This window comes from Chelonia mydas, chromosome 6, assembly GCF_015237465.2.
Source record: "Chelonia mydas isolate rCheMyd1 chromosome 6, rCheMyd1.pri.v2, whole genome shotgun sequence".
Taxonomy (NCBI): Eukaryota; Metazoa; Chordata; order Testudines; family Cheloniidae; genus Chelonia; species Chelonia mydas.
This window is the reverse complement of record NC_051246.2, coordinates 8,889,952-8,915,198: the sequence shown is the minus strand read 5'-3', so window position 1 is coordinate 8,915,198 and position 25,247 is coordinate 8,889,952. Positions and strand designations below refer to the sequence as shown.

The 25,247-nt window shown below is 48.9% G+C and overlaps 1 protein-coding gene across 15 annotated transcripts in view; it reads left to right on the top strand.

Moving 5' to 3' along the window:
• Window positions 1-21,184, top strand: part of LOC114022685 — a 118,889-nt gene extending 97,705 nt beyond the window's left edge. For 6 of the 15 annotated variants that reach the window (XM_043548982.1, XM_043548976.1, XM_043548980.1 and 3 more), the window contains 9 exons: window positions 6,228-6,320; window positions 6,510-6,629; window positions 7,266-7,394; window positions 8,216-8,253; window positions 8,514-8,566; window positions 16,354-16,410; window positions 17,037-17,091; window positions 17,228-17,277; window positions 20,824-21,184. In XM_043548982.1, the coding sequence (XP_043404917.1) occupies window positions 6,228-6,320; window positions 6,510-6,629; window positions 7,266-7,394; window positions 8,216-8,253; window positions 8,514-8,566; window positions 16,354-16,410; window positions 17,037-17,091; window positions 17,228-17,277; window positions 20,824-20,879 (651 nt within the window). In that variant the 3' untranslated portion in view covers window positions 20,880-21,184. Of the gene's footprint in view, window positions 1-6,227; window positions 6,321-6,509; window positions 6,630-7,265; window positions 7,395-7,621; window positions 7,772-8,215; window positions 8,254-8,513; window positions 8,567-16,353; window positions 16,411-17,036; window positions 17,092-17,227; window positions 17,457-20,823 lie in introns of those variants that run through there. The other 9 variants (XM_043548975.1, XM_043548983.1, XM_043548977.1 and 6 more) reach the window with 7 other exon arrangements.
• The last annotated feature ends 4,063 nt before the right edge of the window (window positions 21,185-25,247 follow it).

Sequence of the window (25,247 nt, the reverse complement as noted above, 5' to 3'; positions counted from 1 at the left end):
CAAAAATTACTTTGGGGACCGAAGCCTGAGCCTGTCCAAGCCCTGCCGTCCCAGGTGGGAGGGCCAAAACCAAAGCCCCAGGGCTTCAGCCCTGGGTTGGGGACCTGTAACCTGATCCCTGCCACCCAGAGCCAAAGCCGAAGCCTGAGCCCTGCTGCCCAGCCCCAGCAAGTCTAACGCCAGCCCCGGTGACCCCATTAAAATAGGGTTGCGACCCACTTTGGGGTACTGACCCACAGTTTGAGAACCGCTGCTATAGCACAAACAGAAATCAGAAACTACTGCAGGAAATATTCTGGCCTTTGTTATGCAGGAGGTCAGACTAGATTATCTTAACAGGCCCTTCTGTCCTTAAAATAGATAACACTAAAGTCATGTGTAAGTCTTTGCAGCATTAGGGCCATCCTGTTCTCTAAATCTACCTACAAACACGGATGATTTAAACAAGGGTTATTTAATTCTGCTCTGTTACTTTGATTAGATCAAATATTTGTCAAGGTAGTTGAGGTTATTGTCGCATGATGCATTTGAGGAGAAAAATGTAGCCATGGGACTAGGTTCTTTGCCAGAAGTCAGTGGCAGGAGAGGGCTTCAGGCCAGTTACAGCTCCTTGATTCTCTGGGCCAGCCACTGCCACAGCCCCTGTGTGACCATCAGCTCTAGGATCCCAACTCAGCAGAGCATTTCAGTACATGCTTAAGTCCATTCCCACATAGGAAGGCACTTAAGCCACGTCGACACTAGCGAACGTACAGCGGCACAGCTGTACCAATCCTGCTGCAGCGCTGTAAGATCGCTCGTGTAGCCACTCTATGCTGATGGGAGAGAGCTCTCCCGTCGACATAATAAAACCGCCTCGACGAGCGATGGTAGCTGTGTCGGCAGGAGAAGCTCTCCCACCAACATAGCACTGTGCACACAAGCGCTTATGCTGGCAAAACTTATGTCACTTGGGGGTGGAGGGGTTTCACACCCCTGAGCAACATAAGTTTTGCCAACGTAAGTGGTAGTGTAGACATGGCCTGAAACATATTTAAGTCCCATTGAAGTTAATAGAAGATATATGTCTAAGTATGTTCCTGAATAGGGATGTTCCTAAACATGAATGCTCTTTGCACAAAACGTTTTTGTGGGTGTTGGGCTAAAGTCCTTTGTTAGCAAAGTCAGTGAACTTCTCTATATAAGGAAAAAAACAGATCAAATTCTGAATCTCTTGACCTTCAGATTATGAGATATAGACCTGTATTGATGAAAAAGGAACTCCTAAACCATCATTTTTAGGAGGAAAAGACTTTGCTCTGATAGAGTTAAATTCTGACCTTTCATACATATTTTGTGTCACTATTCTGATATGAGCTGCTGAATACCAAAATACAAAAGAAAAGTTAAGCATCTGTCTGAAGAATAAGGAACTATTCTTCCTCTATGTGCTTGGATGAATGAATGTGTGATTGGAGTTTTCCTTATGATTTAAATTTCAATTTTTTGTTAGCTTTGCATTTTCATTGTTTTTTTAGTCAGGACTCACATAAATGTTTGCATAAAGGTGACCTAGTCAAACACCACTGGATGATACTGGTGTCTTTAGACAGCGAGTGTTCCATTGTGATTTACCAAAAAACTCCCGAGGAGGAGTCACAAGGAGTATCAGCCAGGCCGCCATCTTCAAAATCAAGGAAAAGTAATCACCATCCCTTCTCCCCCTGGGAGCCCCACTCCGGGGCAAGCTCACTGTTCCCCATGGGAGTTGAGCTCTCTCCCAGAGTCCTTTCTGAGTCCAATTACATCCAGTCCCTTGCACTGCTCATCAGGTCTAGTTACAGGGCACTGACAGGGAGCAGCCACCCAGAGCTCTCAGGGCTGAAGTGTCTGTGTGCCCTAAATAAGGGGGAGAAAGGGAAGGCTAGTCACTGCCTCAGGCTGGGCTCCCCTGGTTGTTAGACTCCCCTGGCTGCTGGGCTCCTTAGCAGTCTCCAGCAGCCTCTGCTCTTGGGCAAACGTCCTTCCTGCTCTGCGATCAGCTTCACTTTTGTAAGCTCCCCTTCTCCTGGTGGAGCATGCTCTGCTTGTGTGCCTGGCTGCTGCCGAGTGCATTGACTCATTTGCATTGCTGTCAGTGGGATGGGGGCGTATCCCACCACTTGCCAGCCAGCAAGTCTGAGCTCGAAACACAGCTCATCTTTTCAGCGGGATACGAGCTTCCTGAAGCTGAATGAAAAAAGTACAAGAGTGTCAGCTATAAACCTGCCATGAGTATTAACCTTTTTGCTTTGGTTTTCTTTCCCCGACTTTTATTGATATGGGAATACCACCACCTTAGAATTCTTGCACTTTATTTTAAACTCCAGCAGATGACTATAGCATTGCTCTGAGAATGGTGCCTATAGAACAGTTCTTCTTTGAGTGCTCGCATATGTGTACTATGCTGTATGGTGCATGTATCTCATGCACCAGTGCCAGAGTGGCTTCCCTAGCAGTACCTCTAGGGACGGCCTCATCCACCCAGTGAGCTCCTTGTGCTCGAAAGCAGGGACAGTCACCCTGTCAAGGTTCCTTCCCCACTCTGAACTCTAGGGTACAGATGTGGGGACCTGCATGAAAACTTCCTAAGCTTACTTTTACCAGCTTAGGTTAAAACTTCCCCAAGGTACAAACTATTTTACCCTTTTGCCCTTGGATTTCCACTGCCACCACCAAACTTTAACTGGGTTTACTGGGAAATGTAGTTTGGATACGTCTTTCCCCCCAAAATCCTCCCAACCCTTGCACCCCACTTCCTGGGGAAGGTTTGGTAAAAATCCTCACCAATTTGCATAGGTGACCACAGACCCAAACCCTTGGATCTTAGAACAATGAAAAAGCATTCAGTTTTCTTACAAGAAGACTTTTAAGAGAAGTAAAGGAATCACCTCTGTAAAATCAGGATGGTAGATACCTTACAGGGTAATTAGATTCAAAACATAGAGAATCCCTCTAGGCAAAACCTTAAGTTACAAAAAAGACACACAGACAGGAATATTCATTCTATTCAGCACAGTTCTTTTCTCAGCCATTTAAAGAAATCATAATCTAACACATACCTAGCTAGATTACTTACTAAAAGTTCTAAGACTCCATTCCTGTTCTGACCCCGGCAAAAGCAGCACACAGACAGACCCAGACCCTTTGTTTTTCTCCCTCCTCCCAGCTTTTGAAAGTATCTTGTCTCCTCATTGGCCATTTTGGTCAGGTGCCAGCGAGGTTACCTTTAGCTTCTTAACCCTTTACAGGTGAGAGGATTTTTCCTCTGGCCAGGAGGGATTTTAAAGGGGTTTGCCCTTCCCTTTATATTTATGACACACCCCATCCCTCCTTCAGTTCCTTCTTATCATCCGTGGTTGGAGCATTGGTGTTCCTTGTGAACAAACTTACCTTTGTGCATAATGGTGCTCTTCCCATCACCTCATGTTCTAAAATCTTATTTTGTTTGTTTGCTTTTCCTTTTGTTCAGTTTTTTTGTTTAATTTTTTAGTTTTTTATTTTCCCAGTCAGGGGGCCTATGCCAGGATCCCCAGGGTTCAGACCTAGTGCAGGCTGCAGAAAACTTATGCCCGTTAATGACCCTTATCACACTGTCTCAACTGCTTGGGTTAGAGAGATGTGCTCCAATTGTATTGGTTTCAAGACCAGGATAAAGAGACTGAGGGAGGAGTGTCTCCAATACATCCACATGGAGGCTACCCGGAGGCCAGCGTTGGCACTCTGTTGGTCCCAAAGAGCTCCCCCAGCTTTGCCCACAGACAGAAGCCAGAGGAGATCCCCCTTACTGGCACTATCTTCTTCGAGGCCCAAGATTTCAGAAGAGTCCTGGCCTTGAAACATAAGAAGAAGTTGGCATCAGGTTCTTCGAAGTCCGGAGTGTGGGTCTCCTTTACAGAAGATCGGTCTGGTACAGACAATAGAATGTACCCTACAGCACAGTCCCCAGTGCTGGCTCATAGAGACAGATCTGAGCTGTTGTCTCTGGTGCCCTCCCAGAGACTGTCGAGACAGTCTACCTCTTCAGCTGCAATGCAGCAGTTGTCCCTGATTACTCCAGGTCAGTAGCCCATGTCTGTTCCAACTACGCCAGAGCCCTATGCTGCAGCCAGGGCCTTGCTGTGCCTGTCAGTACTGCCATCACCCTTGCTTCAGATGGAGGACCCTCCTCTGGGCCTAGTGCAGCTGCCCAAACCATTGGCACCAGAATACTCTAGTCTGGCACCTCCAGCTTCAGGATCAGTACCGCCTCCTACCTTGTCTTCTGGACTGGTACTGCTCCTCCTCACCACACATTATGAGTAGCTAGGAAGTCATCCATGCTTCCTCCAGTGCTGCATCCTCAATGCAAGCCTAGATCTCAGTCAACGGTCCCCTCTGGGTTCTGTGCCATCCTGGCACTTAGAATACTCCAGTTCCAAGGTAGGCTCTGGGATATGTCGGTACTGAGAGTCCAGAGCTTCCTCCCAGTCCCTTTCTCATCACCAGCCTGGATTTGAGAAGACTTCAGCCAGGGATTGGGATGCTTGGGGCAGACACGCCTGTGGCTTGGTACCATACCAGCCTTTCAGGGGCCCTTCTGAATACCCTGGGGGAGGCTTCCAGTATCCAGATGTCCTTTGCCAATTTTCCATGCAAATAGATTTTCCAGGAAGGAGCCTTCTCCTTTTGGTGCTGAGACTTGTCACGGTTGGCACTGATCAGCCTTTGCAGTGACCTCAGCTCAGGACTTACCTCAGCCTGTTCCGGAGCTGCAGCCTGTCCTGGTACCGCAAGAGCAGCTCCTCCTGCATGAGTCTTCCTGATGAGGATCAGGTACCACGGGTGGGGCACCCTACCCAGTACTGGATGACTTTAAGGGGCATCAGGAGCTCCCCAGGAGAATGGCAGCCTCCCTCCGGTGGAGCTAGTGGAGAAGAATACCCACAAACCAATTGCTATGGCAGGGAAAGTGGCTCTGCCCATAAATGAGGTCATCATGCAGCTGGCCAAAACAATCTGGCAAACCCCTTTCACTGTGGCCAAAAGAATGGAACATAAATACCAGGCACCTCAGGGGGTCTGAACACTTTTATTTACATCATGCATCTGGTTCGTTAGTTGTGGCCGTAGTAAACGGGAGATGCTGACCACCCACCCTCCCTCACAGAAGTGTTGGAGTCTCCCATCAGTTTCCAGAGTGAAGGAACTTGTGGATGAGTGGGGCAATGGCACCCTTTATATCCTCGCTATGGAGCATAAGGAGCTCGGCGTTGGGTGGGGCCACCCCTATGGATACTGCTAGGTAAAACTCTCTGGCAGCAGCGCACAAGACACGTGCGCACCTATAGCGTAACGGACATGTGCAACACATCTTGAAGCATGAGAGTTACGGGATGGTAAAGTAACCGTTTCTCCCCCCTCGAACATCTAAAAAAGCTCTAGGTTAAATAACCCCTCTGTGTGAAAGATCATGTGTACATATATCTTATGGGTTTGGAGTAATATATAAAATCCTGACATTGCTAATTTCACCTAAATTCTAGTTTGAATTATAAATGTAACCAGCTATGTGTTATCTTGAATTGCATTGGAATATCTCATGTAATCCATTGTGGGAGCAAGAGATGATCTATCACTTTAACTGCCTCTTATTTGAGCAAGATTACCGAATTGCTATCAAAGTGATTCACATTCAAATTGCTCTTGGCGTGACTTGACCCTCCCAACCATTTGGCTGGACTATAAACATATTAATTGGCATTGAGATTGAAAATGTCCTGTTATTTTGGGGCTGTTACTTAAACAAAAAACTGCCACCTTCCCAAATTATTAGATGATGCTTATAAAGAATTGCTGGTTTATTTGATGTGGTTTAACCAACCTGATTACTAAATTAATTTGATGATTTCATATTAACCCACTTTCTTTTAATTTGATTAGTTTATATGTATTGCACTTTTGACTTAGTTATTTAGTTTAACCAGTTATATAAAATTGGCACCCTGTGTGCGTTGGATGTTTTCCCCCCAGACATTAGGGTTCAGGACCTGAGGAGTGCAAGGTGGATTACAGCCAACTATTACCTTTCCCCCTAATGACTGTCCATAGAATTTCCCTTATAGTTCTCCCAAGGCAGGTCCCTTTATTGCCTTGTCAAATAGAATCCATACTGTTTTATTTTGGTCACAGTAATGCCGTATAACATCTCAATATACTTCTCTGCATAGGATCATGCTTTGGCTGATATGCAGGAAGAACATCCCTATACTGGGGATGGCCAACACTATTGTCAATGCTATGGAAACCAAAGAAGCACACAGGTAAGCAAGGACTTTTTAAAACATTCTATTGTGCTCAGTGCTGGGCTGAGCTGTTAAAATGTAAAAGGCAAGCCCAAGCAGAAGGCAAAGGTTTTTATAAACGTGTATCTCATTACTCTTGTCTGCCTACAATAGGGAATTTTAGCATGGCCAAAATGATACAGTGTCCTGCACTGCTGTCTCTTTCAGTGCTACTGTTTTGAAACTCTACCCCAGATTCTGGTCATCCATTTGGAGAGAGATCCGGTTGACATTAATGCTGGGGTGTCTGTGCCCCTCTCACTCACGCTAACAACAGGCAAGCAGCTTGTAAGTACATGTACTTTCCATCTAGCTCTCAAGGGATTATTATTTTGTTTTACCTACATGATCTAATGACAAAAAGAATAGGGAGGAAAATGTACCAACAGCTTCTTTAACCAGGCCTCACAGAGTTCAGCTCTGCTGTTGTGCAAGGCTATTGTAATGAACTTTGAGCCTGTGGGACTGAGCCTGGCCTGGAAGTTTGATATTTTGTGAACCTGAAGGAAGGAAGTTTGCCATTAGGAGAAATCTATGAATACAGCTGGATGCCCCTAGCCTGATATTTGCCCTTCTCGGAGCCCTGGGGCCTCTACTTACCATTTCCATCTTCTGGTAGGGTCTTATGGCCTCCTCCTCTGGCTCCCTGTCCTCAGTGGCTTCCCCCATCAGTTGTATCTGGGGAACACCAGGCTCAGAGCATGTCCCCTTGGAGAGATGAGCCCATAAACTCAAACCTTCGTGGCCTGGTCACTACCCATTCCTCAGATATAATCATGTAGGGTTCAGTTCATGATCCCAACCCTTCATTGTTAACATCACTGCTAGTGCCCTAGGACCTCATCGGTTGTGAACTCTGACAATCTTCTTGCTGTGAAGATACAAGATGGTTGACTACTGAACTTTATCATGATTATCTTGTAGTACACAGACTATGAGCTCTTTGGAATATGTCACCATATTGGAGCAATTCATGGCGATCATTACACGGCTGAAGTAAAGTCATTGGAAGATAATCACTGGTACCACTTCAATGATAAAGGAGTGTCTGAGGTAAAATGTGCTTAAGAGTTCATGGAAACTATGTAATACCTTGGGTTGTGTGGGGACGGAGCTCTGATTTGGATAAAGGGTCATCCACGTCTCCTAATACAGGAGAATAATTATTATCCATTATTTGTGTTACCGAAAATATAGGTAGAGCATTGTCAGTCCCCAGCCCTTCCCCCCTCGTCAGTTATAGAACGTTTCTCCCCCAGTTTTATGCCTCTGATCCTCAGATTACATTTTCTGGCTGAGGGAAGCAGAGTGAGTCTCTTCTTGGAAGAAGCTCCCAGCTTCAGCAGAGAGCATTCAGCTTACAACCCTCAGCCTTTTCCAGCAGGTGTAGTAGATGAGAGCTGTAATGATCCTCTGAAGTGACTGACCAGGTAGAAATGAAATACTCATTGAAACACATAGAAAAAAGCATAGTTCTCCCCTTGATTGGTTTTTAATGTACGTCATAATGTTACCACCTTTTGTCTAGCATTAGCACAGCCATAGGGATACCAACTCCATGGGTGCTCCGGGGCTGGAGAATGGGGGAGGAGCGGGGACATGGCATGCTCAGGGGAGAAGGCGGAACTGGGCGGGAAGAGGCAGGGCAAGGGTGGAGTGGGGGCGGGAAGAGGTGGGGCTGGGTGGGGCATTGGGGGGTGGGGGTGGGGCCTGGGGCAGAGCCAGGGGGTCAAGCACCCCCCAGCACTTTTGAAAGTTGTTGCTTGTGGACACAGGAGACATTCCCTTTGCTTCCATCCACTGTCTGTGTTGCAGATATTTAATAACTAAGTCAGAAGTTGCCTTGGGAAATGATCCTGTCTGTTTTTTTACAGGTTTCAGAAGAACAGATCTCTTCAAAAGTCCAGAACAGGTATTTTCAATGCCCATTCTGAGAATCAGGCTAGCCATTTCAGTCCCAGTGTGACATTTTCAGAGCTCCCAAAGAGTTGGCCCAGTCAGGCCCCCTGACAGACTATTTCTATTTGTCTTAGAGCACTCTGATGGTGTAACTCACTTGAATAATATAAATATTGTACTACACTTGCAAAGCACCCTTGAGCTGTGGGAGGGGCTCAGGGATATGGGCATCCACTTGACTAGGTATTAACAAGCCCTTTGTTTCTGTTGTAGTGACACCGTATCTCTGTTAATGTACCACAAGGTGAATTCCGATGCTAAGCCAGGTAAGTAACATGCACCTATTGTTTACAATTCGCTGCCAGAGCCAGGGAAACATTATTACACCAGGGCCCCTGCCCTGGCTGTTATATTGGGAGACTCACGTCCCATCTCTCCACTGGGGAGTGTGAGAAGGAGCTGCTGCAGTTTGTGGGGGTGGGGTTTGACAGGGAGAGGCCCAGACAGAAACCTGCCCTCCTAAGCCCAAGTACTGGGATACCCTCTCCGCCACTCGACCGGGGAGTGAGAGCTGGAGCTGCTGCAAATTGCTACTGGGGTGTGATGACATTGCCAGGCTCTTGGGATTGTTGTGCGTAAATCATCTTTCTGATTTCAAATGTGTGTCCCTCACCTCTGATTCCGAGGGAAGCACCTGACACTGGCCACTGTTGGAAGACAGGACACTGGGCTAGATGGACCATTGGTCTGACCCACTATGGCCTTTCTTATGTTCTCCTGTTGTAAAGAACCCCATTCAACAGCCAGCCAGTAGAGGGCTCTATAATTTCTCCGGTACAAACAAAGGAAGCCCAACCTGAGGTTAAAAGGATTGGGCTCAGGACTCGGAAGGAATCCTACGCCATGGGAAAGCAGCTGCAACAGGCCAGAGAAAGCAGCTGAGAAGTACCTGGGTAGCAGGCAACCTGTGAGCTGGGGTGGGAAGGCTGAGAGCTGAACAGAGCTACACTCTGTTGCTGACACAGCAGGAAGACACAGGGTGGCGGCCTGCAGGCAGGGGGACAAAGTGAAGGAATCTCAACAAGTCTCTTATCCTATTACCCCTGTACTGGGCTGACCTGGAGCTGGATTAGGAATCCTTTGTGGTAACTGGTGGAGCAATTGTAGCTGGCTTGGTAACTATCTAGTCTGTGGAAGGAGTATTATGATGTTTCAGCATTGCCAGGTCGGAATCTTATCCTGGTTTTTGGCCTTTGCCATCAATATCTTGGCTGTTTGTTTTTACTGCTATCTATGCCGTTCCATTGCTTTGTGGGTAGCCGGGGAAGAGGCCTTGTGCTCAAATTCCCATTTTGCATTGAATCATTGTAACAGTCCATTGTCCGAGCGTAGTATGTCAGGTATGCTGTACCTTGCTAAATTTCCCTTCAGCTTCCTGACTCCAGTTCTTGCAGCTTATTATTCTAGCCACATGCATCCAGACTGACTGTTTGTAGCCTCTTCTAAACACTTCCCTCCTGCGACCCACGCTCCTCCCGTCACGTTCCATGTGGGTTGCTACCCCAGTCAGTTTGGAGTGAGCTGCCTTCTCTTCACCAGCAGCACCAAGCCACTGGAGCTTTCCCTTTCATCCTTACGCTACTCACTGTGTTTATAAAGAATCATAGAATATCAGGGTTGGAAGGGACCTCAGGAGGTCATCTAGTCCAACCCCCTGCTCAAAGCAGGACTAATCCCCAACTAAATCATCCCAGCCAGGGCTTTGTCAAGCCTGACCTTAAAAACCTCAAAAGAAGGAGATTCCATTACCTCCCTAGGTAACCCATTCCAGTGCTTCACCACCCCCCTAGTGAAAAAGTTTTTCCTAATATCCAACCTAAACCTCCCCCACTGCAACTTGAGACCATTACTCCTTGTTCTGTCATCTGCTACCACTGAGAACAGTCTAGATCCATCCTCTTTGGAACCCCCTTTCAGATAGTTGAAAGCAGCTATCAAATCCCCCCTCATTCTTCTCTTCTGCAGACTAAATAATTCTAGTTCCCTCAGCATCTCCTCATAAGTTATGTGCTTCAGCCCCCTAATCGTTTTTGTTGCCCTCCGCTGGACTCTTTCCAATTTTTCTACATCCTTCTTGTAGTGTGGGGCCCAAAACTGGACACAGTACTTCAGATGAAGCCTCACCAATGCTGAATAGAGGGGAATAATCACGTCCCTCAATCAGCTGGCAATGCTCCTACTTATACAGCCCAAAATGCTGTTAGCCTTCTTGGCAACAAGGGCACACTGTTGACTCATATCCAGCTTCTCGTCCACTATACCCCTAGGTCCTTTTCCTCAGAACTGCTGCCTAGCCACTTGGTCCCTAGTCTGTTGCAGTGCATGGGATTCTTTCGTCCTAAGTGCAGGACTCTGCACTTGTCCTTGTTGAACCTCATCAGATTTCTTTTAGCCCAATCCTCTAATTTGTCTAGGTACCTCTGTATCCTATCCCTACCCTCCAGCGTATCTACCACTCCTCCCAGTTTACTGTCATCTGCAAACTTGCTGAGGGTGCAATCCACGCCATCCTCCAGATCATTAATGAAGATATTGAACAAAACTGGCCCCAGGACCGATCCTTGGGGCACGCCGCTCAATACCAGCTGCCAACTAGACATGGAGCCATTGATCACTACCCATTGAGCCCAATAATCTACCCAGCTTTCTATCCACCTTATAGTCCATTCATCCAGCCCATACTACTTTAACTTGCTGGCAAGAATGCTGTGGGAGACCGTGTCAAAAGCTTTGCTAAAGTCAAGGAACAACACGTCCACTGCTTTCCCCTCATCCACAGAGACAGTTATCTCGTGGTAGAAGGCAATTAGATTAGTCAGGCATGACTTGCCCTTGGTGAATCCATGATCACTTTCCTCTCCTCTAAGTGCTTCAGAATTGATTCCTTGAGGACCTGCTCCATGATTTTTCCAGGGACTGAGGTGAGGCTGACTGGCCTGTAGTTCCCAGGATCCTCCTCCTTCCCTTTTTGAAAGATGGCCACTACATTAGCCTTTTTCCAGTCATCTGGGACTTCCCCCGATCGCCATGAGTTTTCAAAGATAATGGCCAATGGCTCCTCAATCACATCCGCTAACTCATTTAGCACCCTCGGATGCAGTGCATCTGGCCCCATGGACTTGTGCTCGCCCAGCTTTAGTAGTCTGGGAGCTGACCTTGTTCGTGAAGACAGAGGCAAAGAAAGCATTGAGTACATTAGCTTTTTCCACATCCTCTGTCACTAGGTTTCCTCCCCGCTTCAGTAATGGGCCCAAACTTTCCCTGACCTTCTTCTTGTTGCTAACATACCTGTAGAAACCCTTCTTGTTACCTCACTATCCCTTGCTAGCTGCAACTCCAGTTGTGATTTGGCCTTCCTGATTTCACTCCTGCATGCCTGAGCAATATTTTTATACTCCTCCCTGGTCATTTGTCCAAGTTTCCACTTCTTGTAAGCTTCTTTTTTGTGTTTAAGATCAGCAAAGATTTCACTGTTAAGCTAAGCTGGTCGCCTGCCATATTTACTATTCTTTCTACACATCGGGATGGTTTGTTCCTGCAACCTCAGTAAGGCTTCTTTAAAATACAGCCAGCTCTCCTGGACTCCTTTCCCCCTCATGTTATTCTCCCAGAGGATCCTGCCCATCAGTTTCCTGAGGGAGTCAAAGTCTGCTTTTTTGAAGTCCAGGGTCCGTATTCTGCTGCTCTCCTTTCTTCCTTTTGTCAGGATCCTGAACTTGACCATCTCATGGTCATTGCCTCCTAAGTTCCCATCCACTTTTGCTTCCCCTACTAATTCTTCCCTGTTTGTGAGCAGCAGGTCAAGAAGAGCTCTGCCCCTAGTTGGTTCCTCCAGCACTTGCACCAGGAAATTCTCCCCTACACTTTCCAAAAACTTCCTGGATTGTCTGTGCACTGCTGTATTGCTCTCCCAGCAGATATCGGGGTGATTGAAGTCCCCCATGAGAACCAGGGCCTATGATCTAGTAACTTCTTTTAGTTGCCTGAAGAAAGCCTCATCCACCTCATCCCCCTGGTCTGGTGGTCTACAGCAGATGCCCACCACGACATCACCTTTGTTGCTCACACTTCTAAACTTAATCCAGAGACTCTCAGGTTTTTCTGCAGTTTCATACTGGAGCTCTGAGCAGTCATACTGCTCTCTTACATACAATGCAACTCCCCCACCTCTTCTGCCCTGCCTGTCCTTCCTGAACAGTTTATATCCATCCATGACAGTACTCCAGTCATGTGAGCTACCCCACCAAGTCTCTGTCATTCCAATCACATCATAATTCCTTGACTGTGCCAGGACTTCCAGTTCTCCCTGCTTGTTTCCCAGGCTTCTTGCATTTGTGTATAGGCACTTAAGATAACTCACTGATTGTCCTGCTTTCTCAGTATGAGGCAGGAGTCCTCCCCTCTTGCGCTCTCCTGCTCTTGCTTCCTCCTGGTATCCCACTTCCCCACTTACCTCAGGGCTTTGGTCTCCTTCCCCAGTGACCCTAGATTAAAGCCCTCTTCACTAGGTTAGCCAGCCTGCTTGCGAAGATGCTCTTCCATCTCTTCGTTAGGTGGAGCCCGTCTCTGCCTAGCAATCCTGCTTCTGCAGAGGCTATGTCCAGCTCCTGGACCAGGCAAAATGTTAGAGGGTTTATTCCTTCACCCACTTACTTCCCTGGTCCTTCTCGCATGAACAGACAGCAACAATATCCGAAGTCCGAAGGTGCAAACAATTCAATGTTTATTGGGGTGAACTTCCAGCAAGCATGATTCCAATTTCCTTACTTAGTGTCCCCCTTCCCAGCTCTGACACCACAGAACCTTGCCTGTGTCCCTGTTCCCATTCCCCACTTAGCGAAACATAATTCCAATTCCCCCACCCCCATTCCCTGTTCCCATTTCCCCCTTTACTTCCTGATTGACTGCATAGTAAATTGACTATATAGTAAAACTTGAGTTCTGCTTAGCTATACCTTAACCAATCATTTTCCTGAAATTTAACTAACCAATCCTAACATATTGTAACATGATTATGTAACCAATTATATCCCACCACCTTAATTAGTTTACACCCAGCAAAATTAATTATACAGCAGACAGGAACAATCACAGAACCAGACAGAGATTAACAATAGGGAAATGGGGACTACAGTGGTAGAACAACACAGAAATGAGGATTTCACATCCCAGCTATTGATAAGTGAGTTCTTGCCAGACAGGATGCTATCAAACTAAGTTTCCTTTTACATCTTCTAGGCACTTCCCTTTCTCTGGAGGCGAATAGGCACTATTCAGGACAGGATTGTATTCCTAACAGCCCAATAGCACCTTATTTCAGTGTGACTAGTTTGGAATGTGAGGATGTGACCGGTCGCTTCCCAGCTTATGGCTGCCTCTGCTGCTTAGCCAAAGGCCTTAGCCTAAGAACAGGGCCTCAGACTGTCACAGTAATAGAAGGACCTTACACTGGCAGACAGTGATTTTGATTCTTTCTTTCATACCTCAAGTAACTAGCCAAGGGATAAGAATACATCTAAATTCTTAGCAGTACAGGCCTTTACCTACAAGGCCTGAATATCTATATCCTAACACTTGCCTCAGGCGGCTCCCAGAAGGAACTGGCACCCCCCTCTGGCAGCAGCTCCTCGGCAGGGGCTGGAGGCGTCTCCGTGTGCCACTGCCTGCAGGCACTGCCCCCGCAGCTCCCATTGGCCGCAGTCGGCAGAGTCGGCACTCTGGGTGGGGGCAGTGCGCGGAGACGCTCACTCCCCCTCCCCCGCACCCAGGGCCCGCAGGGATGTGCCGGCCGCTTCCGTAAGCGGAGCGGGGGAGCAAGAAGCCGCCTTAGTCCTGTTGCCTTGCCGGTGGTGGCGGCGGGGGCCCCGGGACCTTTTAACTTGCCCAGGGGCGGCAGGTGGGGCTGTGGGGGACGCTCTGGGGGAGGCGCATGGGGGCGGCAGGCGGGGCCGGGGGAGAGACCTGGCCCTGAACTTTGGTGGAGCCGGGTTTGGAATGTGAGGATGTGACCGGTCGCTTCCCAGCATAAGGCTGCCTCTGCTGCTTAGCCAAAGGCCTTAGCCTAAGAACAGGGCCTCAGACTGTCCCAGTGAGAGAAGGCCCTTACACCGGCAGACAGTGATTTTAATTCTTTCTTTTATACCTACATTCTTAAAGTATAGGACTTTGCAGACAGGCCTGAATATCTATATCTATATCCTAACACAAAACATCTATCCTAAGTAAAATAAATTGTTTCTTATTGTCTAAGATGCTGACCAAAGCCCACCCAAGTCAGGGCTGTCCCTAGGGATGGATGCAAGACCAGCTGTCTGAGGCCTGTGCTGGAGCTGGGCTTGGCAGCACCCTAGTCAGGACAGCTTCCTTTGCCTTGGTGCTGTTGCCCTGGGCTCTTGCAGAAAGTTGCTTCTCCAGCTGAGATTGCAGGTGCTCAGAGCATGAAGTCCTCTCCTTCACCCTCCCAGCAGCTACCGGTGCAACAATCTGTGGGTCCTGGGGCTCCTTTCAGTTCCTTTTTGCTCAACAAATGGCTCCTCTTCTGGCTGCTTAGCAGGTGACCTAACAGCCCTTGAGGAATGTCTCTGGGGGAGCGACTTTGTGAGCATATTAGGATAAGCAGGGGAATGCATGTGCATAACAGTGCCCCTCATGGGTTGTAATTGGGGTTTGTACTCTGGATCTACAGCACTAAAGGCATAGACATCTTAGCTAGAGGAGTTAATTCCCTCTTCTATAGTAGTAATAAGGTATTTTCCTCTGTGTAGACCAGTCACTTCAGCGGGAGACAGCAACCACAAGTGTGTTACACACTTACCCTGTCAGGGAAATTCATCACAAGCATCTGAGATACACGGCAGTTCAACCTGCACTTTTGGGGCACCACTTTAATAGTCTTTCCCGTTATGGGTTTGAACACCAAGAGCATCAGCCCTAGAAGCCTGGGCATCTACCACTCAAGCTTAAGCATTTAGCTGGTAGTAACAGTAGCACTAGCCACTAGATGGAAATGCCACTGGTGTAACTAGTCTCTTAGGTGAGGGAGAAAGAAGGGGTGAGGTAAAATGAATGAGTGAGTGATCAAAGAGGAGGGGAAGAAGAGAAGGAGCTGATACTGAAATGTGAGGGGTAGAATGGGGTCAGTGAGGAAGAAGCACAGACCACAGTGAGTTTAAGTGAAAGAGAAGCTGTCAGGGTTCCCTCCCCACTCTGAACTCTGGGGTACAGATGTGGGGACCCGCATGAAAGACTCCCTAATCTTATATTCCACAAGCTTAGGTTATAAACTTCCCCAAGGCACAAATCCTTTCCTTGACCTTGGATGGTATTTGCTGCCACCACCAAGTGATTTAAACAAAAATTTAGGAAAAGGGTCACTTGGAGTCCCTATTCTCCAAAAATATTCCCCCAAGACCCTTCATCACCTTTCCTGGGGAGGCTTGAGAATAATATACTAACCAATTGGTTACAATGTGAACACAGACCAAACCCCTTGGTTTTTAGGACACTGAAAATCAATCAGGTTCTTAAAAGAAGAATTTTATTTATAAAAAAAAGTAAGAGAATCACACCTGCAAAATCAGGATGGAAGGTAACTTTACAGGGTAAATAAAAAGATTTAAAACACAGAGGATTCCCCTCTAGGCTCAGCTTCAAAGTTACAAAACAGGAATGAAATTACTTCTTAGCATAGGGAAAATTCACAAGCTAAAACAAAAGATAATCTAACGCATTTTCTTGCCCTTATTTACAATTTTTGTAATCTTAGATGGATCATTTCAGGTATGCTATCATTTCAGGTATGCTATGTTTTACCTGCCTGGTCTCTCTCTCCATCCAGAGAGGGAACAAACAAAAAGAGCATGAACAAAACCTCCCCCGCCCCCAGATTTAAAAGTATCTTCTTTCCTTATTGGTCCTTTTGGTCAGGTTCCAACCAGGTTATTTGAGCTTCTTAACCCCTTACAGGTAAAGTGATTCAGTACATCTGGCCAGGAGGGATTTTATGTTATTGCATACATAAAGGTTGTTACCCTTCCCTTTATTTTTATGACAGAAGCAAAGAAAATTGAGAAGAATACTGGCAGAAGGAACAGAGGAGACCAGGTGCCTGGTGAGATGACTTACTAAGTGGTCATGGAGGCTGATAAGCTGTAGAGGGTTGTACAGTCAGGCAGGCATGGGAGTCAAGTGAAGAAGAGACTGAGTTACCAGGGGCACTTCAGGTGGCCGGTTGTGACGGGGAGGGGGGGTGGAGTAACAGTGGCAGTAGAGGCTAGACAGAGCCCCTCCTGCCCCATGGCTGCTGCAGCTCTGCAGCTGAAATGCAGAGACCAAGGATGGTGACAGCTCTGTTGGCTGCAGAAGGTCCCAGTGATATTCCCTGGAATGATTTCCCTCACCTCCCAGTAATTGTGTTTAACAATGAAAACTCTTATTCTGCCCCCTGCTGTCCAAATGCACCAACTCTGTCACTTGTCTTTTTCTTTTCTTCCTTCCCTCATACTTCAAATCCAGAGCTGGGCCTCAGTGTTGAAAGGATCTGAGGGAACAGATCCTTCCTTACATGTCTCACATCATAGGTAGGATCCATCAGAAAATGGGGTGGAAGGAGTAGGAGCCAGGAAGCCACTGAAGGTGAAGTGAAAGGTTTAAGGGATGGGGAATCCCGTGCCTTGTGATGACTGATGCAAGATTGCTGTTATTTTTCCTAATGTATTTTCATTATTCTCTTTCAAGATTCAAGCATGTGGGGGAGGCTTTCCCCAGTAACAGGGTGTGCTGAACTGATGAGGTGAGTACAATACATGTTCTATTTCTATGCTGATTCGCGGTAGTTGGCATGTCCTAATACTGCTTTTCCTTGCTACATAACAACATCAGTTAAATTAAAATAACATTTTAAAACTTGTCGTATTTTTTACTCCTAGGGCAGCTGATCCTCAGCAGAAACCAGACAGCAAAAAGAAAAAAAGCTCAAGTAAATTTCAGAGGACTTAGTCACCTCTTCCATTTGAGCCCATGAGTTGCCCATAGAGGAGAAAATTGTGTGAAGTTTTTCATAGATTCCAAGGCCAGGAGGGACCACTGTGATCATCTAGTCTGACCATATTATCACAACCCAGAGAACTTCCCCAAAACATTTCCCAGAGCAGATCTGTAAGAAAAATATCCAATCATGATTTAAAAATTGTCAGTGATGGAGAATTCACCACGACCCTTAGTAAATTGTCCCAAAGTTTAGTTCCCTCACTGTTAAAAATATTACACCTTATTTCCAGTCTGGATTTGTCTAGCTTCAGCTTTCAGACATTGGATCATGTCAGACCTTTCTCTGCGAGACTGAGGAGCTCACTGTCAAATATTTCTTCCCCATGCAGGTCCTTATAGACTATGATCAAGTCATCCCTTAACCTGCTCTTTATTAAGCTAAATAAATTGAGCTCATTGAGTCTCTCCAGGGCAGCTGACCGACTTGCTGGGCCCCTGGGCAAGGGGTGTGTGTGTGTGTGTGTGGCTCTGGGCCCCTGGAAGGGGCAGGGCCTCAGTTGGAAGGGGCAGGGCTGAGGCCCTTCAGCACTGCCTGGACCACGCTGCCCAGGGCCCCAGCAGCGATTTTAAAGGGCCCAGGGCTCTGGCCTCTGCCATTGCTGTGGTAGCAGCAGTGGTGGCCCTGGGCCCTTTTAAATTGCCGTCCCCCCACTTACCCCCCCCACCGGCAGCCCTGAGTCTCTCACTACAAAGCCTGTTTTCTAATCCTTTAATCATTCTCTTGGCTTTTCCCTGAACCCTCTTCAATTGATCAACATCTTTCTTGAATTGTGTGCACCAGAACAGGACACGGTATTCCACCCGTGCCAAATAGAGAGGTAAAATAACCCCTCTACTCGGACTTGAGAGTTTTTTTGTTGTTACTGAAGACCACTTACTCCTCCCAGGCCTAGGGTTGCCAACTCGGTTGGACCAGACGTACCGCACGCCGTTTGCCAGAAAAGCCACCACATTAAATATACTTTTTAAAAGCAGACTTACTTCCTGTGTGACATGTTCTCTGGAAAACATGGTTTGATAATGGAGTAGGTGGAAAGCATGAACATCTTGTCACAACAAGTTTCTAGAAAAGATATTTCACTCAAGAGCTCTGTAGCCTTGCTGCCAGGTGTTGTTGGCAGCGAAAAGGAGGGCCAGGTTCAAATGTCTGGGGTTTCCTCTTAAAATTAGCCAACACCACTGGCATGAGCCCCCACCCAGAAACCTGGGGGGAAAACTGAATACCTTAGCAGCTGATATTTTCCCCCTCTCAAGCACTGAGTCTGTGTCTGAAGCAAGGAAATATTTATTAAGGAAAAAGAACATAGCAACAATAAACCAGCAATATATCCATACAAATAACGAGTAGAACACCCACCCCCATGATATTCTAGGCAGTAGTCTTCCACATAGTTTCCTGCTTGAAAGTCTGTTGAACAAAGATCCCTTAAACACATCACTCTCCCCCTTTGTCCCTCTGCTACAGCCCACTCAAGGTTTGTTGCTAGTGGTCGTGACACTGAGCCAGAACGGGTTAAGAGTAGAAACCATGTTAGTCTGTATCCGTAAAAAGAAGAGGAGGACTTGTGGCACCTTAGAGACTAACAAATTTATTAGAGCATAAGCTTTCGTGAGCTACAAATGGGTTAAGTGACTAGCACCCTAAATGACCCAAATTCAACCTTTAAAGACATCTTAGAAAAATATATAAAGCTAACAAAGCCCTGTTAGATGGACTAGAAATTTCAGATGTAGACTTGTATTGTTAGAGAATTAGAAGAAGATAGTGATTGCATTTGTCTGTGTTTACCTATATCTTGTTAGGGGTTAATGAGGTAACCAGATGCTTTCTGTCTGTTACTATAGTCTAGTGCAGGGGTCGGCAACCTTTCAGCAGTGGTGTGCTGAGTCTTCATTTATTCACTTTCATTTAAGGTTTTGCGTGCCAGTCATACATTTTAACGTTTTTTAGAAGGTCTCTCTCTATAAGTCTCTATATTATATAACTAAACTATTGTCATATGTAAAGTAAACAAGGTTTTCAAAATGTTTAAGAAGCTTCATTTAAAATTAAATTAAAATGCTGATCTTACTTCGCCAGCCCGCTGCCAACCTGGGCCATTCACCGAGGCCGGCAGCAGGCTGGGCGGGGCCTGCGGCCAGGACCCCAGACCAGCAGCGGGCTGAGTGGGACCTACGGCCAGGACCCCAGACTGGCAGTGGACAGAGCGGCTCAGCCCGCTGCTGCTCAGCCTGTTGCCGGTCTGGGATCCCGGCTCTGCCCACATAGAGGGGGTACCTACCTTCTCCCTGGTTCTAGCCCATTCGCTTCCTCTCTCTCTGCACTGAGCTGAGGGTGGGAGTGCACTGAGCACAGGGCTGGGGGTGAAGGAGCAGGCTGGGGGTTGGGGTGCAGGGTCTGGCCAGGAGCTAGAATGAGGGAGGGGGCTCAGGGTTGGGGCAGGAGGTTTGGGTGTGGAGCGCTTACCTGGGCAGCTCCCATTTGGTGCTCAGGGTGGGGATGGGAATGTGGGGGGGGGGGTGCAAGAGTCAGGCCATGGGGTTTGGGGGGTGCAGGAGTCAGGGCTGGGGGTGTGTGAGGAGGGTGCAGGAGTCAGGGCAGAGGGCTGGGAGCATGTGAGGGGGGTGCAAGAGTCAGGGCATGGGGTGTGGGGGGCTGGGTATGTGAGAGGGGTACAGGAGTCAGGGCAGAGGGCTGGGTATGTGTGGGGAGGGTGCAGGAGTCAGGGCTGGGGTTGTGGGGGGACTGGGTATGTGAGGGGGTGCTGGAGTCAAGGCTGGGGTCGTGTGGGGTGCAGGGGTCAGGGCAGAGGGCTGGGTGTATGTGAGGGGGTTCAGGGGTGAGGGCTGAGGTGTGGGGGGGGGTGTAGGGGTCAGGGCAGAGGGCTGGGGTGTGGTCTAGGGTCGTGGGGGTGCTCCCAGCCCCCTGCCCTGAGCGGCTCACGGCAGGGGGCTGGAGGGGATATGCTGGGAGGGGGAGGAGGAGGGGCAGGAACCCAGCACGCTCAGAAAAGAGGCAGGGGAGGGGGGACCTTGCCTTCCCTGCAGCAGCAGCCGGCAGGACCAAGCTTCTTCACCCTGCCCCGTGAGGTGGGGGGAGACGGGGTGGAGAAGAGCAGGCCGGGGCAAGCAGGATTTTTAATGGCACGCTGCTGCCTGCCGGGGTCCCGGCCTGGGTTCGGCAGCGGGCTGAGCGGAGCCGGCGGCTGGGACCCGGCAGGCAGCAACGTGTCATTAAAAATCGGCTCGCGTGCCATAGATTGCCGACCCCTGCATTAGGGAGTAAAGGCATGGGCAAGCACTGCTTCTGCACTTGATAGATAAAGTGCAGGCATCTTTCTGTGTCTGATAGATTTAGGATTACCTCCCTTCTCCTTCTTAAGGGTTTGAGAATGTTGCAGCTGCCTGAGGAATGTTGGGAGCTAAAGGATGCCTTTTTGGGTAACGTGTATCTCCCTCTCCCTTTCATTCCCAGCTGCACAGGCAAGTTTGGGGTCATGGCCCCTTCCTCCCTTCCCTGCAAACTGCTGATCCAAGGAGTTCATGACTGCAATTATAGCAAAGGAGCGTATCTTCAAAATAAAACTTATCGGTAGAATATGCCAATGAGGTAAATAGTAATCAGGGGCAGGGATAATTATATTCAGTATAAGGTTATCAATATTCATTGTGTGGGCATTCATATTACTCCGTAAGAGTTTTGGGGGTGTTGTAATAAATGTAGGGATTTACATCCTAATGTAAATAAAAAGAGAATGTTGTAACTAATCCAGCGCTTACTGGACAATTGGGTCCAGGGGAACAAGTACCGCAATAAAGAAGCCCATCTACTCAAATCCGCCTCTGGGTCAGCCTTTTCTTCTTCTCACACTTCGTACAATATTTGCTGCAAATATTGTATAACAGCGGTTGCAACAATGATCTATACGGTCATAGTTTATGTCAATAACATAATACCCTATTCAGGCAAAAACCCTATTGGTTTCCAAGGAGTTTTGGCTGCATGGTTTTGTGGACTAGGGATTAAAAGGTCATTTCAAACTGCTTGCAACATGGCTACAGGCAACTGGGCTTGATTACTACAACTGTTTTCTTCTTGATGCAGCACCAGCTGGTGAAATATGTAGGGAGGAAAGCTGAGAGTCAAAGGCCTGGTCTACACTGGGGGGGATCGATCTAAGATACGCAACTTCAGCTATGAGAATAGCGTAGCTGAAGTCGACGTATCTTAGATCGACTTGGAATCACGTACTTTGCGTCCTCGCGGCGCGGGATCAACGACGGCTGCTCCCCCGTCGACTCCGCTTCCGCCTCTCGCCGTGGTGGAGTTCCCGAGTCGAAGGCAGAGCGATCAGGGATCGATTTATCGCGTCTACACTAGATAGATCGATCACTACTCCCCCCCCGCCCCGAGAAAGAGAAAGTGAAAGACAGTTTTAAGTTTCATGTTCCTTGCTGACTGAAGCAGCATTTTCAGGAGTCGAGCTGTTTTCAGAAAGTGGTGCCTTGAGTTGATCTTTGAGCCTGCTTGTAAACAGACAGGCTGAAGTCTGGAATTCCCCTCAAGGGCGGAGCCCCACAAAGGCCTGGCCCAGCCCAAGGTCATGCTTCCTGTGAAGCTCAGGGGTTTGGCTGCATGATCATCGGGGCGATGCAAGGCACAGTTTGCAAAGTAACCCCCCTTTTTATTAAATAGAAAGAGGGCATTCTCTGCAATGAATTCGTTGCTTCAAGGCCTGCAGACCACCAAGCAATTTGCAGTAAGCATTAAAAAGCCAGACATCCCCTGTGACAACTATATCTCTCTTCTGCATTCCCCTAGGTAAACTGTCCCGAAATACAGAGTTCAAGTCCTGGTCCCGGGCTGACTGACTCCAGGACAGCATTTGTCCCGGATTCCCCGCGGCGCTGCTCTGCGCCTGCTCGAGGCTCAGGGGAAGCACCAGCCTCTTCCCGGTGGGGGAGGCTGAGATGGACCTTAGCCCCTCATCACCATGAGCCCCCCCCGGCTCCTCCTCTCCCAGCTGAGGCCCCACCCCTGGCCAGGCTGGAAGCCAACCAGAGCTGGGCAGTGGTAAGAGCCGCCCAAGGGAGTCCAAGCTGCTTTGGGGAGACTTGGACCCTCCACCTGCCCATGGCAGGTGGAGGGTCCGGGGCTCCCCACAGTGGCCCGAGCTCCCTGGGTGGTTCTTACCAGGGCTCGACTCTGGCTTCCGTCCTGTGCAGGGCCTTGGAGGGGAGAGGGGGAGCAGGGTTTCAGGGGAAGAGGAGGAGCAGGGGGCAGGGCGCCTGCCTGTGTCCCTCTTTTGCCTTTTGAAAAGGTGGTCACCCTATCACACGAGGTTTCCCTGTTGTAATCGACCGCCTCCCACTGCTGTTAGAAGTATGTACTCTGCCTTTAAGAGCAGGGCACATGCTAAGGAGAAGTGGTTGGAAGCAGTCTAGCGGCAGCTTGCTCAGATACACAGCGAGGAGTTCATAGCTCTCCTCTGTAATTATGTTTTGGCTCTAACAGAGCCTTACTTCTAAGAGTCCAGACTTTGCCTCCTTCTTATGACCCCACAAGACAACACACGGACCAACACCACATGCCTCCTCACTGCTTGCCCCTGGCACATATCACCTCACCACGACCCCATATTGCCAAAGCCTGCAGCATAACACACTCCCCCCTCTCCTGGGCACCGGCCAACATCTCTGTGCTCTGGGCAGAGACTGGTGCTACGGGCTCTATTTAATAAAACAGCCAAAACGTCTGTGGCACCAGGGCACCAGGTTCCTGCTTCGTTCCTACTCGCTACTTAGCGCCTCAGGCTAGATTTTGCTGTTTAGTCCCAGTGCAGTGCGCCTGGGCACACAGTGGATGCACACCGGCTACTGTGCCAGGGTGTAACTTTCCCTTAAGTTGTATAGTTCATTGATCTGCTGGAGCTGTCTCAGTCTTCTCAGGAATATCCACAATACCCCTCTCTGCCGAAAGCTTTTTTTCCCCAAAGGGACAGCTGAGCTCCATCGTTTTCCCCTTTTTTGGCAGGAGCATTTAGCCAGTACTCAGCTCTTGTGGTTTATTTCTGTTAGAATATAAATGTCAGGTATGTCTGTGCTGCAATCATGTTCACTTACAAAGCATGTGCCCCAGAGCCTGGGTCACTGCATGCAGTCGGATCAAACAGGAGACGGTTTCCTTGATCACAATTTCAAGCCTACCTTTCTGGCCATCACTGTTTCCAAACCCCGGCCAATGAGAGCTGCAGGGGCGGTGCCTGTGGGCACGGGCAGCATGTGGAGCCTCTCGGGCCCCCCCATACACCTAGGAGCCACAGGGACCTGCCGGCCGCTTCCCAGGAGCCGCCTTAGATAAGTGCTGCCCGGACCCCACACCCCGCATCATTGGTGCCAACTTCTCCGGGCGCCGGTGGGGGCTCACGCCCCTCCCCCCATTCTAACCCCTTCCCCTGCCCTACCCTCCCACCCCCGGTCCCACCGTGACTCCACCCCTGCCCCTCCCCCATTCCAACCCCTTCCCCAAAGTCCCTGCCCCAACTCCGCGCCCTCCCTGCCCCTATTGTACTCTGTCCCCAAATCCCCACCCTGGCCCCGCCTCTCCCCCTGAGTGCGCCACATTCCCACTCCTCCCCCCTCCCTCCCACAGCCTGTTAAGCCACAAAACAGCTGTTTCGTGGCGGCAAGCGCTGGGAGGAAAATCGGGGAAGGTGTGCTCAGGGAAGGAGGCGGAGGTGAGCTGGGGTGGGGAGGAGGGTGGGGAGGCAGGGCGGGGAGCTGCCGGTGGGTGCAGAGCACCCCCCAATTTTTCCCCGTGGGTGCTCCAGCCCTGGAGGACCCACGGAGTCAGCACCTATGCCCCTCACCCCTTCCTGCACCCCAAACCCCTTGGCCCCAGCCCGGATCCCCTCCTGTATCTCAAGCCCCTCATCCTGGCCCCACACCAGAGCCCACACCCCAGCCAGACCCCTCACACCCCCTGCACCCCAACCCTCTGCCACAGTCCTGAGCCCCTCCCACATCCTCACTCCAAACCCCTTGGCCCCAGCCTGGAGCCCCCTTCTGCACCCCAAACTCCTCATCCCCGGCCCCATCCCATAGCTCGCAACCCCAGCCAGAGCCCTTACTCCCTCCCACACTGCAACCCTCTGTCCCAGCTTGGTGAAAGTGAGTGAGGAGGGATGGGAGATGGAGTGAGCAGGGGTGGGAACTCAGAGAACGGGTGGGGCAGGAGGCGGGGCAGGGGGCAGGACAAAGGTGTTCCATTTTGTGCCATTAGAAAGTTGGCAACCCTCGGGCTTGTCTACACTTAAAATGCTGCAAAGGTGCAGCTGCACTGCTGTATCGTTTCAGTGAAGACACTCCCTAAGCCGATGGGAGGGCTTCTGCACCAGGGGTGCACCCACAGACAGGCTCTTTAGGGGAAGCATACTGCATTAAGGTTATGAATGGTTTATGTATCACTGTGGGCCATGGGGAAGATTTCCACAGTTCCTCCAGGAACTATAAATGGTGGGGAGGGCTGAGTAAGGTGATCACTCAGGTTGTAAGCTCCTCCAGAGTGGCAGCCCCGTGTAGGCTTGCATACACTCATTCGGTCTGGATCTTCCAGAGGTCAATAGACATGGGGGGGTTGATAGCAAAAGGCTGTGTTTGAACTGACTTCCTGAGGAAATGGGGTGATGGAGACTTTTCTCTGAATTCACTTAGCTTGTTAAGTCAGGTGTTCGTTGCATTGTACATTTTATTTCCTTGTAACCAATTCTGACCTTTTATGCCTCATTACTTGTAATCACTTAAAATCTATCCTTCTGTACTTAGTAAATGTGCTTTATTGTTTTATCAACACCAGTGTGCTTTTACCGCAGTGTGTGGGAAACACCATTTGGGATAACA